Source organism: Phaenicophaeus curvirostris, chromosome 5 (assembly GCF_032191515.1).
Source record: "Phaenicophaeus curvirostris isolate KB17595 chromosome 5, BPBGC_Pcur_1.0, whole genome shotgun sequence".
Lineage (NCBI taxonomy): Eukaryota > Metazoa > Chordata > Aves > Cuculiformes > Cuculidae > Phaenicophaeus > Phaenicophaeus curvirostris.
This window is the reverse complement of record NC_091396.1, coordinates 22119123-22133505: the sequence shown is the minus strand read 5'-3', so window position 1 is coordinate 22133505 and position 14383 is coordinate 22119123. Positions and strand designations below refer to the sequence as shown.

Below are 14383 nucleotides of genomic sequence, written 5' to 3'. Positions count from 1 at the left end.
CGTGTCTGAACAATTAATCATTAGAGTTCCTAGAATACCAACACAGACTGAGTCCATACCTTCTCTGGGATCTTTAGCCTTTCCCACTGTGCCGTCCCAAATGACTCTGCCACATTAGCAAGCCTCAGTTTGAGTTCCCCCACAATGCTGTGTCTGGAGAACTTGTCGCAGTTTCTCAGGGTTAGAGTCAGTGTCCCCTCTGCCATCTCCTCCTCCATTAATGGGAATCTCAGGACCTCCTCCCAGAGGGTATGAAGCACTTTCTTCTTCAGCTCTGTCTGGGCCTCAGCAATACCGGACTTGCCCACCAGTGTGCCCAGTATGTAGCAATGACAGCCAGTGTCTTGGTCCCCACTCATTCTGCCATGCATAACTGGAAAAAAATGATTGTAAGGACCTCTCATAAAAGACAGCCCTGAGTATCTATGGCTAAATTGCTATTTCATGAGAGCCATCAGATAAAACAGCTGCATAGACATAGACCCATGCTCCTGCTTGCCCAGGGCAGGCTAAGCTGTGAACCCATGCTGTGGTGTTTTCCTCGTGCTGTGCAATGTCCTTGTCCTTCTGCCATTGCAGGAGTATTATGTCAGTGTTTGGTAGTGCAACAACTGAGTTTAAAGAAACATGCTCTGCTGAAAGATTCAAAGCAGCAATGAGATGAACATGGCACAAGGATGGGCAGCTCTTATTTGCTTTTACCTTGGCACACAAAGAAAACTTCTTACAAAGGCCTTGAAAGCAGGGTAGTCAGTCAGACCAAGACAGGAGAGACTTCCCTCTTGGCACACATTCACCACTTCAGGCCAGTGTGGGATATTTCTAAAGGTTATGACATTCTGCTTGTTGAACTTTCAGTAAATTTCTCTTTCAGAAGCCACCACCCCCCCCCCCCCGCCCAAAAAACAAAAAAAAAAAGAAGAGGTTGCTTTGTATCATGTCTAGGACTGGAGGGGCCCAACATAGTTCATGACTTCTGCTTTTCAGGTTTGCAGGCAATCACTTGGAATCCATGCCCTGCACATTCACTCAAGCAGTGGTGTTGACAGGTATTTGTGTTCCACAAGCCTAGAACCAGTGAAATATCCAGTGGTCCTGGGGATGCATTGAATTTAAGGTAGGACAGGAACTCTCTATAAAATCAACAGATGTCTTGTACCCTCTAGGTGGAGGATCACTGGTGGAAGGGTCTCTGTTCCTTACCTTCCAGAAGGGCCACACGCAGCTCGGCTTTTTGTTGGTCATACACAAGGGAGTAGTGCAGCTCAGGGGCCTGGTTACAGCTGGCTGCCCTCTCGGGGTTCAAGTGCTCTGTGACACACACGTCCTTTACTACACCTGAAACCAAAATAACCCCTTTAGCAAGCAGGTCTTCACCTTATAAGGAGGAAAAAATCCATCTTGTTTTGACTTAGCTTTTCTAAACAGCTTAATATTCCTGCACCTTGTATGTAGGAATATAATTTATACCTTCTTCCTCCACCATCATATCTCCTCTTTGCTCTGTTATCTCGTGCTTTCAGCTCTTTCTACAGCACTTGGACAAGGCGTCTGCTTTCTTCCACCTTGTGCTCTATGATGGGTCATACCTTTGCTCTTTGACCTTGTGCTAAGGTGAAGGTACCTAAAACACACTCATTACTAGTTATAATGTTTTATACTATTTTTAACCCACTTTAGCGAATTAAATGGTGTGTTCTTTGAAATGAGATCTTGAGTGCGCTTTGAAGCTGCCATGCAATTCAGCATTAGTTCAAACCTCTCTAAACAATTTTTAATTTTAACAATACAGTCTCTGTCATGCAGATGACATCTATTTCCATAGCACTTTGACCAGCTTGAAGACAATGAATTTGAGTACATATTAAATACTGAAATAAAGCAATTTGCAAGTCTAGAAGGGAGCAACAGCTTTTTGTCATCGAAGGCTGTTATTTGCAAGGTCAGTCCTGATTCACAGAAACCAATAGTGGGACCAGCACATTTCCTCCTAAAAATCTCAGCCACTGTCCAGACCAGATCAATGTGGCACTGAAAGGAGAATTCAGCAATTCTTGCTTTATTTCAGCAACACTGAGGTATGAAATAAGGCACAACAGGAAGCATATTTGCTTGTGCCACTAGCAACATAGAGAGGCTCTTACACCACCACTCTTATATAAAGCCTTAGCCTACATGCAGCCATCATCTTTCAGCCTTCCCACCCTATAATCTTTTCTCTGGCATCTAAGGATGTGGCTCAGACAGTTTCCTCCTTCAATGTAACTGCTTCCCATGGTACTTTCTTTTTCATACTCCTAAGTCTCAAGGTGGAGGGGTGAATGCAGAAACGTCCTCACAGAAGGACAAAAATACAATCTCAAGCAATTTTAAAGAACTAAAAAGAGTACTCTTAAAAACCACTCATGACAGAAGGTATTGTGTCTCTGGCAAATCTTAAGGAAGGTTTTATTAGTGTTGTAAGTAAGAGTCAATTATCATGCTAAAAGACAGCTGTGAAGGTAAAAATCAGTATGGAAGCAACCCAGACATGTTGCCAGATGTATGTAATTAACATTGCATTTTCTCTCAGGCTCCAGGAATCTTATGTTTCAGACTTTGGCATGTTACCCTTTGGGCTGGCTGGAAAACAAGAATTCTGTTTGGCAAAAATGTCAGAGGTGTCAGCCTTTGGTTTCACTGCACATTATAATAAGCCAAGACCATCTCACCAAAATGGTGGAAAAAAAAAAACACAGCAGAGAAAATAAAGTAGAAGCTGGAACCCCTGCTTTCAATTTCCCTGACGAGGACAGTTGCTGGACAGCTAGAATTTGTCCTGGAGGAGATACGTTGTCTAATTTTGGCGAGATATTTCACCCATACTCTGGCAACTGCTGTTAGTGGAACTACACTAAATGCACGTTTTCTATACAATGTCTGCTTCCAGTGAGGCAGATTCTTCAACACAAAAGGTGTTTAGTTAAAAAAAAAAAAATTACACCCAGACACAACTACATCTTTGTTATCTAAATGTCCTGATGAGCTCCATGACTACTTTCTATTAAACACATACATTGAAGACAGAACTCTTGATGCTTATGATAAGAGACTGAAAAACTCTCGATGTCTTCACTTTCACATTTATTTCTCTGACTACAATTACCTTATACTCAGAAGAATTACAAACCTACATCAAGAAAAGCAGATGTTAATCTGAAGACCAAATTCTCCTACCGTTTTGAGGGAGAACAAACAGCTCTTCATTGACTTCTATCTTCATCCTGTTCTCATCCAAACCAATATGTTTTCCAGTAGCTGGTTCTTCTGTTGTCTTCAGGGAGTACTGTGTGTAGTTAACAATTTCAGGTGAAGTTACTACTGGTTTGGGGCCATAAATGTTGGGAAACTTCAGGAGTGCTCGAGGCTGGACTGGCTCTGCAGTTTTCTTAACGTTGAACTGAAAATTAAAACCTTGTTTATTACTTCCCATTAATTAGACTAATTCCTCAAATTCTCTCAGTGTTAAATGAGCTGAGAAAAAGAGATAAAAGACAGTGTCTGTGGTCATTCTTACAATCACTGTTCTTGGGTAGAAGAAACCAAGGCCTTTATGTCCAGATGTGAGCCAAAACTCTTCTACTTGGTATGTCTTTTCAAATTCACTCCTCTACAGATACTTGGTTGCAACAAGAAAAAGATACATTCTTATTGTCTGGTTATTCCTCTGTTCCTGTACCAGTTAATCCTTCTTTCACAAGTCTATGTTTCCTCTCAATATAAAAGTAAGTCATGGACTTAATTTTGCTATGAGGTGTGGTAATTTTTACCCTGATATTTGAAGTCAAATACAAGATTAAGAGGCAATAGCCACTCACACATTTCAGAGCATTTTACATGAGTATATATTAAGCATTAGAAAGGCAAAGGCATGTCTCATTTGGAGCAAGTATGATCATGGTATAATAAAACCAGAGAGAACTGACTGAATGACTGAGCCCTACAACAACACAGCGAGAGTAGTTGATTCAGTGGTCATCTCAGCCTCTGGGACTCTGTCCTGGTTCTGTGGACCAGAGCTCCACCTGACCCCTAGACATGCATTTCTCTTTTATTATACCTGGATTGAAATTTGGATTTATGTCTGAGCTTGTTCTTAACATTTCGATTCCCTGCTGAATCAAGAACATGAATGAAGAATCTGAAGGATACTGTAATGCTCAGGCAGACCAAGCAAAGTTTGTCACAAAGGCATTACTATTCTCCCAAAACAATAAAACATATTTTACTGGAATATAACGGTCTTATTTTCCTTATGTACCAAGGAGGAATCGTGTCTACTCTCAACTGAAATAATTCCTGATTCATTTATAATTGGATTCATCAATGGGAAAGAACAAAAGCTGACTAGCAAATGACTCTGACTCTTACAACAGATTTTATTAAGGTTTCCATAACACGAAAGACAAAAAGCATTTGGTTTGATTGTCATTTTTGTTGATTATTGTGCAGTGGGATTCCCTCTAACCCTACTGTCTGCCAACCTATTCTGTGTTAAGTTTAGACCAAGGATGAGTCAGAAAAGATTCATAATTGTAATTAAAGTTTGTCATTAGTCTCATAATTTCCTATTAATAATGAATGTAGATCATACCCTGAAGCACTTGTCTATGTTGGGATTTTGTAGTCCCAGTTCATATGTCCTGAGGGAGCATACCTGTTCCTCAAGAATTAGAGCTGAAAAAAGAAAGCAGTCTTGGACTTCAGCTCTTTAGTCATATTCTGCTTATGGAGATTAAACTACTATTGTTATACACACTTGACAGTGGTAAAAAAATAATCAGGTCAGTGATTCCATCTTCTCAAGGAATCCAGCGCATCAGCATTTAGGCAGTCCACTAGGTAACATAGTATTTTGTTTTGTCTAATTTTAAGGGCTCTAAAAGCAAAGTACATTGAGAAAGAGAGACATCACTGTGTGCAGTCCCCACCTAGCATTCAGATGAGTTTAGATATTATGTAGGTCATATGGTTTGGGCCTGTGAGATCCCTCTTTTAGAGATGTAAGCCTCATCAGTTCTAAAACACATAGGATATTTGAAGTTACTCACCCAAACCTTAAATGCAGTTTTCCAATCTTATAAAATTAAAGCAGACAAATCAAGCAAAATGTGTTAGGAATCACTAGACAAAATCTTGAAAAAAAATGGTCACTTTTGTTCTGCAAAGGTATTACTTCTAACACGCATAGAGTGCCTGACATAGCGGACAGTTAGTGCTGTTCTTTCTCTCTTGAAGCTACTGTATAAGGCTACTGTCCTTGCAGCCACTGGCCATCATGCCAGAGCAGTACGCCTGCACTGCTGTGTGCTGCTGGCGTGTGAAGCTCTTTGGGATTCTTTGAGATGAAAAACACCATATAAATCTGTTATTAGTACAGTCTTTTCTTCCACTTGCTAAAAGCCAAACACTTAGTCAAGAAATACATCAGCACACAGCAACTAAGAGCTCCACTGGCTCTAAATATCTCTCTTGTCCGACTGCTCTGCAGAATTAGAGATGAGAGACATATGTAAGCACAGTGAAACTAGCCCACCCCCTCTTCCAACTGCATCTGCCTCTGTTTATTATTTTTTCTGCCAGCTCTGTTCCCAAGTGGTGTCTGCTAATCTAGTTACACAGTGGTGCCCTATGGAAGTTCCCTTTGCAAATCAGTAGCAGTATCTTAAATAAACAGATCAGCAGAAGAGTTCTGATAGTTCTATATAAAATACCTGAAAGCAAAGAAACCAAAAGCAGCAAGGAGGCTGCAACTGACCCTTCTGGGTCCTTGCTCATTGTCACTCAGACAATGCACCAGATTGTTGCCATTGCTGTATGTGTTTAGGAATGCTCATTCTGCACACTTTGCTGAGGCATTTTTTAGTTGTTCTGTAGATCTATCTTTGTGTTCGAACTTCTCATGTATGCAGGGCATGTCCACAGGGAGCCTCTGTCTGTAGCAAACACAAGCATCACTGTCATGGGAGACACAGCAAGTGAATAAAATGCAGCCTTGCTTCATCTTTCTTTTGTCATCTCTGTTTATCAGAATCAGTGGCCCTGACAGGCTTCAATAATTAAGTATGCCAAGCACTGACAAGGACGGACAGTGTACTAGTGTAGCTGGAAACAGTCCCAAAAGGGCGATTTATAAAGAGAGACACAGATGATGATAAAATTTCACAAGCTCAGAACTCAATGTAAGATTCATTGCTTCAAGGTACATAGACTGATTCTGAATCAGTGACAGCATAGGAGAAATCATGTTCTTGGCAGGAAAACTATTTTAATTGGAAAGAATTGTTAAACATATGGAATATGCAAACTAAGAACATTTTGCACTTTCTGTGACAGAATGTTCATTCGGCTGCTATAATTTGGCCAGATTTCTTTAAAAAACCACAAACTGGTAACATTAGAAGTAATACTTCTAATTAGAAAGTCCACAATGCTAAAAGAATACTGTTGCTCAGTAGTAGTGATATACCGAGGGCATGTTGAATAATTTGATCCTCTGTTGGTCAAATACTGGATTAAGTTATGGTAAAATTGATGAATGTAGAAATATTGTGAGGAGCATAACCTAATAGCTGCTGGGTCCCGGAGGCTTAACTGGACTTCATAGTGACTTAGTGCTTATTTCAGTCATGCAAGCAAGATGACACCCATGAGTCCAAGCTCCAGGATAGAATATCTCTCTCCCAGGTTGTTTCCCAAAAGGGCCGTAGAAAAAGAAAACCTCTAGTCCGAGTATGGAGTTAAGGTAAATATTTGAGAGGTTTCTGAGGCAGAAGACTGCAACAACAAAAAGTCTCTTGTAGAAAGAGACTGACAACAAAATTATATGTGGATAGTGTTGTTCCAGACAACAGCTAGAAAAAAATGCTATGCAAAGTGATATGACTATCGAAGTTACACATTTCTCATTCATTTTAGTACAATATGTGGCAAATCTCAGCATTATTACACATCCTGATATACATGAGTTGGTAAATCCCCTGCATGGGTTAGAAAAGACAACAAAGGAGCCTGGAAAGGACACACCAAAACTATCAAACAGGACAGGAGGTGAAAATCATCCTATGAAAATGCAATCAACTTCTAGGAAGCGTTCACCATGCTTATGGATGAACACTCAGAATCAGTAGCAAACATTTGTGAAGTCCTGAGCTCGGTGCAGATGCCCATCAATGGTCAGCGGAGCCATCCTTAAACCCTCTAGCAACCAGAAGATCTGATAATGTGATTCAGTGTGTATGCATCAGGTCTTACAATACAATTAGTAGATTTGGTCATCTTTTCTCAGAATGAACTACAAGAGGAATATGAGGATGTCAGGATTCTTCTCTAACAGCTTAGGAGTAGTAGCCACAGAGAGGTTGAATGTATAATTATAACATTACTGAGAAGTCCAGCTGGGACTCCTGCTACATTCTTTAATAATGCAAAAATAATAGGCAGCTCAGATAATCAAATGGCAGACAAAGATTGTTAGATAACGGATCACTGGCGTTTGGAGTTGGCCGCTATGTCATAAGATTTGGTTGAATGGGTAGATGAAAGCGAAAAAGATGTAGGCATAAACATCAAAAGCAACAGCCAACAGGTAGTACTTTCAGAGACTGAACTGTGTTATTGTTCATGATAAAGACACAGTCACCCAAAGAAATCAGTCATTTTTTCCCTATAAAGAAGAACTTCCCATTAATAAGTACATTAGAAGGGTTCTATAATTCTCGTCTCTATCTTTTACATTGAGCTCATGAGTAAATCAGGGGGGTTGGATTCTAACAAGAAAGACTGTATAAGGATGCCTGACATAATCCGTACGCATTGCTCTTATAGTAAGTGAAAAAGCAATTCACATTAAGTGAAAAAGCAATTCACCATGTGATGAGATTGTTCAGTCATCACACTCTAGATTCTCACATTTTTTTATTATTTCAATGCCTTGTTTTAATATTACACATAATTAGTCCCCTCAGTTAGAGGAGCAGAGGGAGTAGGAGGGATGGTTTCCACAAGAAACCAGCTGTTGAAAGGGAACTATCCTGCAGGAACCATAAGGTATCGTAAATAGAGTTACAGAAATAGCTGTTAGAGGAGATCTCAGCGAAAATCATCTCCTCTTTACAATGCTGCCTGCCACCTGATAAAGTCCAGTCTTCTCTCCTCAGGAAATTATTTCCCTTGTGATCTAGCTTGTCAGCTAAGCAGCATTTCCAGTCCTCCTCCCTTATTTTTGCTATTAGGAGCTTTCTCTTTGACAATGTGTCAGCTGTCTCCTGCTCTAGTAATTCTGTGGGTCACCCAGCTCCTGTCTGTTTTTCCCACACTCCTCCTCCCATTAACATCCTTATTATATCCTGAACACAGTAAGCAGATAAATAGGCAGCATAAATCACATGCTGAGTAGTCCAACAGAGAAGTTGCATCCCCACCCTTTACATTTAAAGAAAAATCACAGAGTAAATTAGAGACCATCTTACTTGCTGGACTGGCTGAAGCACACTGGGCTTAATGTTTCCTGAGTCCTCCTCTTGGTCCTTTTCCGACAGTCCTTTCCCAGGTTGCTTGCATTTGCAGAAGCAGGTGAGACCGCAGAGGGCAAGGATGCTTGTTGCAGTCCCTAAAGTAGCCCCCAGGGCTATAACAGGGGCAGATAAAACCATTGTCCTGTTCTGCACAGGAACAAAAATCACAGAAACACTGTGACTTCTTCTCCCTGGGAGAACAGCTCTTGCACATCCACTCCGATTTCTAGGCTGGCTTCATTCTCCTTGGAAGTCTGAAAACAATTCTCTTGTGCAGCAAAGGGACCAATCTAGCGACAGAGATAAATCATCCCACCTTTGCTAGGCAACAAGGCTACCTTTCTATTCTGATGATGGAGTTTCTGCTCCAGGTCAGGTAGAAGAAATAGTGATTGTGGTGTCTGCAATCTCCATATAGCTGCAAACAGGCAATTTTCATTGAAGCCTTTTCTCCAGCTCCACTGGGAAAAGTCTGATGTGTGATAGAGAGGAAAGACGTCAGCAGAAGGGGCTGGGCTTTGCTAGCTAACTCACAGAAAGTGCATCCAAATATTTGATCAGCTCTCTAGCAATATTTCTGAGGCCTAGCTTGCTAATTTGTTCGAGAGGTTGATTTTTGTCTCTCTTAAAGCAAATATAGCGATTGCCAGAAGGTGCTGGCCTGAAAAGACCTGTTATGATAGCATTGCATGATAGCACAATAGCACTGTAGTCAGAGTAAAGCCTGCATGTAAGTCAGGCAAAGCTTTCTCATTCTTCAGAGGCTGGAGAACAAACAAATACAAGAATTAAGAACAGCCCCACACCTCACCAGTTTCTCCTCAAAGAGCAGGATCTGAACCTTTTGGAGCTGCTTTCTGCAGCACCAATGTAGAGCAGCTCTTCTTTTTAAAAAGACAGCAGAAAATCCTATCAAGCAAGACACACTGGCACATACGCTGCTTCCTCTGGAGAGGATGAGAGAGGAAACAACATATGCTATGTATTAGTCATACTGCTTACTACACCAGAGTTAGGCTGTGGGCTGGTAAGAACAGTAGAAGAACCTACATGAAAAGCCTTGAAGGGCTACATGTCCGTTGTAGTTTTCTCCTGAGGTGACAAAGTGATTAAGTTCTCTGACTCATTTATTTTTGCCTTATTTCTCAGATTGCCCAACTTGGAGAAAAGGAGAATAAATGCCACCTTTCAATGTGTTTCTTGGGACGTGTACAGCCATTTTCTGAGTATTTCACAAGGAGTGTCAAGTGACTAGAAGATTAGAATTGTGGGTCACCATGTATCTGGGCCAGAGTGGAACTAGTAAGCATGAAGCAAAATATTCCTTATCAGGCTCTGGAAAACATACTCTGGAAAGTTTACTGGGAGTTTCTTTTTCTTTCTGTTTTGGAATAAAGTTGTTGACTCTGGATCATGAACTATGCACACAGAAATGCTTAGTAATTCAGTTTTGTGATCTTTCTGCGGCTCAGGTTTTGCCATGACTATTTCCTGACTTTTTATGATGCTTCACATCTTACTCATGACGGCTAAGTCAGCCTTTGTTCCATTATTTATATGTTCATCTCCCTGGCACAAAGCTTCCCTTGCACATCCAACTCTTACTTTAATTGTTAAAGATCCCTCTTTAACACTGCAGCACCTTTATGGATGCAGTGCACGTTCCATCATCCTGCCTTCTCCTCATCCTCCCAGGCTTGTCAGACACGTCTAGCCCATCTCCTCCTCCTTTCCCCCCCCGCCCCCAACTTTCCTGATGCCTCATCAAGAAGAGACTCATGATAGACTCCTTAAGCAGAGACAATTCACCAATACACTTTTGAGCATATGGAAACAGGCCCTTTCATGTCAGCCCATGGAAGGAAAACCTTGGACTTTTTCTTCTGTCTATACAAGAACATAGAAGTGGCCTCAATAGGCTGAGCCACTGGTACATCTCTCACTGTGCTCAGTAGTGGGAAGAATGTCATATGGGGATTGAGAAAGTTTCACTAAAGGCTTCCTTTCCTTTCTGCTCTTCAGGGTTCAGGAGCTTCTGAAGCCTTAAGCAGCATCCTTTTGTTTACCTGTGTTGATCCAAACTTTCTCTGACATAGGCAGACTATTGCAACCATTTGCTAACTTACCTGACAAATACTTCATTCAGCCTGTAGCTGGACAGATAACATCATAGTCATAGGGCCATGAGGACTTATCTTCAATCTGAAGAACATACCATATAATCAGAGACTTCCACTTGAAGTGAAGACAGGAGTGTTTGAAAGAGGACAAAAAGGATGGATGCACTATTTAGATATCTTTGGTTTCCTCAATAGGATGGTTTCTTTCTCAAGGTGGTAATGAAATCTAATACAGCTAGGTCAGATTCCCTGAGATATGGAAACAATTTGAAAACCACTTTACCCTGTTAAGGGTAAAATACATTAAGAGAGATTGGGAGTGGAGAAGACATTTGATCCATTCATGGGATGCAATCTTCATGTATTTTCTTCAAGCTGTTCTGATAGTTACTTAAAAACTGTTTACTACAGGCTGTGGAAGGAAGGTCACATCAGAATCTCTCTGCAAGACAATAATTTAATAGTATACCTCTCCAAGATGTTTTCTAGCTGCTCATATATGAAGTTTAAGTTCTCCTTGCCAGAAATTGCGTATGCTGTAAAATGTAAGATGTGCAGAAACATTGCCAGCTATCATAGTTTAATAATAATAATGACCATGCAGCAGTATTTTGCTCTTATTGCTAGGAAAACAAAATAGCTTTTACTAAACATTGAACATTAGCAATATGTGAGCTTTTATATGTGACAGGCCAAAGACTGTAAAATTTTATGCATGCCAGGATGCATGTAACTGGGACAGACACATAATTTAACTGTAGCTTTGGCACAGAGTCACTGCATCTATCAATCGTGGTTGCTTATTTCTAACACATCCTTTTCTAAAAAGATTAGACCATAAATGTATTTAAGAGTTAGCTTTACACTTGCTTGTTTTAATACCCAATAATAAAATCGTTTCTTTTCATTAAACCAGTAGTAAGCTAAAATGGGGCCAGGCTAATGACCTTTCTCAGTCATTACAGAGAAATCAGGTAATTCATACTGATATCGTCCAAAATCAAATAGCACTTTTATCTGTCACATCTGCCATTAGAAAGAGACTTGCCAAGGCAGAAAGATGAAAGCTTGTCTTTGCAAGCTAAGTTTTATGAGCAGATTCAGGCCTGACAACATATTTTACAGTCAGTCTAGCCATGTATTTTCTGCAGATTCTAATACAATGTGTGTATAAGAATGACAAAAGCATATATGTGGTTTTCAGCTCCTGAAACTGCAGACATAAATAATTCTGTGATGACAAAATACAAGGCAACAGACAACCTTCAGTGCTTATAGATTTTTTTGCTCATGCTTTGAGATTTTCCACTGATATTTTGGGCCTTTCTGTCTATTGCCTACATGAAAGAGGCTTTCTCTGAATGAAAAATTGGTAGTAGAGATCACATGGAGAATTGAAAAAGCTTTTGTATCTCCTGGCTTTACTTCAAGCCTTACCAGAAAAAAAAAAAGCCCTTTAATGCAATTGCCAACCACTTGAATAAGCAGGTCAGAGATTTGCAACTTTTATTCTGGCATTAAAAGACACAAATTAAAGTTCCAGAATCCCTCACTATCACAAGGGAAAACTGACATACATCTGAATGAAACATGGTTGCAGACTACTCTCCCTGACCCAGCACACTCCATCTGGGGCTGGTGTTTGTCAGACATACTCTGATTCTCACTGAGGAATTTCACCAGGCAGAAGTGCAAGTGAACAGATGGAAATGGGAAAGCGATTTTTTTTTGCAGGGAAATCCTTGTACCAGTCACATTTAGCCTGAAGGTGAGATGGTGAAATTCTGAGATTCTGTGATACAGAAATGGGACAGTTTGAACAGGACAATGGTTTAAAATATCTTGTTAGGTCATAGCAAGGTGTTTACATCACCAACTTTTGTCACTGAAATAGTCAGTTAATGACAGAAGACCACATATGGCTGTCATGCATTTCTCTAACAAGAAAATTAAGAATGGCAAAAGCAAAAGTGCAGGTAAAAGGCTCATGCTTACAATGACTATGTCTACCTCCTTATGCTTTTCTATGTTTTGCCTCAGGAAGTTAACACTTTACGAAGGAGATTTTTGCCTTCCTTCATGTGGTGAAGTATTCCTTCACCAAATGATGAAGTATTACAGACCACTGAATCTTGTGCAGTGCTGTTGAGACAAAGCAGTTGCATCTACATATTTATATGCAAAAGAAGAGGAAGATTTGTGAGAAGAATGTGGGCTTGGCCTCTCCATCACTGTCACTGGACAGATCTGTAGATATAAATCAAGTGAATGAAATAATTAAGACAGGAACAAAGAATAATTTTCTAAAAGGGAGATACACAATGATCAACTTCAAAAAAATGAGCTTCAAGCTGTGGTCCTTCAGCTATTGTTAATGCATATAGAGGTCCTGAAACCTCCAAACTTAGAAGAGTACCTACGTTTGTAGCCTTTTGCCACTCTGCTACCCTCAGGGTGATGATAAGGATTTAGCACACAAAAGAGTACAGCTAGTTGCATGTGTGCAGTATAGGGCTCATGGTGTACAATTCTGTACTAGGACACCACACTGTCCTGAGACCAAAATCTGTGGGATTCAGGAGATCCATATTAAAAATCGGCCTGTGTACCTATTTCAGGGGTCTGCCCTGTCCCTCCTGTTACCAACAACCACTGTAAACCTGGCAGCTTTTGCATCCCTTGTGGCAACATTTAATGAATATTAGCAGAGTGTGGGAGGCTTGGTGCTAGAAAGTAGGGAGGAGACAAAAAGCAAAAGTGATCAGGAAGGGTAGCATGATCGAAAGGAGGGTAAGAAGAAAAACACAAGGTAGGAATAGAAAGGGTCTGTAACATGTGAATTGGGCATTGGTGTGATTGCTGAGGGACAGCTCTTCACCCTGCTCTGCTGGGCCGAGTGCCAACTCGCTGCACAAATTAGAGGGAGTTCAAGAAAGAGCCCCATAAATTAATAAGGGTCTGGAAGGTAAGGAATGGAAATGTGACTCAAGGAGGTTAGTCTGTTCATTAATGAAAAGGCTAAGGGGAGGACTCAGTCAAAATTCCCAGCTGGGGAATAAATCTTTAACAATAGAGGTCCTCCTCTGTCAAGCAAACAACACATGACCAGAAGCTAATGGCCAGAAGCCGATGACAGACAAACTCAGTGTAGAAACATGTTGCAGATTTCCAATAATAGGCATTATTTCAATTTCCAAGGGATTATAGTGGGTTCTCCATAATGAGCAGTTTTGAAATCAAGACTAATATTGTGCAGCTTGTTTTTATGGGATTTATTTTCATTCGTTTTTAAGTCAAACTGATGTGTACCTACCAATGACATCACCAATGTGCTGTCCTCTGTTGTTTCATGTTCGCATAGTGCCTGCTTGGGGTCTTGTAGCAGTATTAATGTGTGAGGCAATTTTTAAAAAAAAAATCATAATTCCTCTGAGAGCACCGAAGGGCCATCTGCAAAGAGAAAGGCAGCTGTGCTTTAGAAAGTAAAAAAAAAAAGAAAAACAATGGTTGTGCTTCATTAGGTGAACCGCTTTACTGTGAGGTCTTAGCACCTCAGTAATGGAGATTCAGAAAGAACCAGGACAGACCTGGATGAAAGAAAGACAAATACATCACTGCAGATGCAACTGAAAGGAAAGTGTTGTTCAGAAAAGTGTCAAGTCCGAGGTTAAGTAAGTTCCTAGTTAGCAGTTGAAGTTAAGCAAATGA

At 40.5% G+C, this 14383-nt stretch overlaps 2 protein-coding genes across 5 annotated transcripts in view; one reads left to right on the top strand and one right to left on the bottom strand.

Annotated features, from left to right (window-relative positions):
• SYT13 (synaptotagmin 13) overlaps positions 1-9044 on the bottom strand; it is a 200234-nt gene extending 191190 nt beyond the window's left edge. For 2 of the 4 annotated variants that reach the window (XR_011337518.1, XM_069857907.1), the window contains exons 1-4: positions 8511-9044; positions 3217-3439; positions 1204-1377; positions 60-373 (exon numbers count right to left, since the gene is read on the bottom strand). Coding sequence is in view for 3 of the 4 variants with exons in the window: in XM_069857907.1 (XP_069714008.1) it covers positions 60-373; positions 1204-1377; positions 3217-3439; positions 8511-8693 (894 nt within the window). In the remaining variant the exon portion in view is untranslated. The remainder of the gene's footprint in view (positions 1-59; positions 374-1203; positions 1378-3216; positions 3440-8510) is intronic. The other 2 variants (XM_069857910.1, XM_069857909.1) reach the window with 2 other exon arrangements.
• RPAP1 (RNA polymerase II associated protein 1) overlaps positions 1-14383 on the top strand; it is a 164214-nt gene that overhangs the window by 63240 nt on the left and 86591 nt on the right. The gene's annotated exons all lie outside the window — the stretch shown is intronic.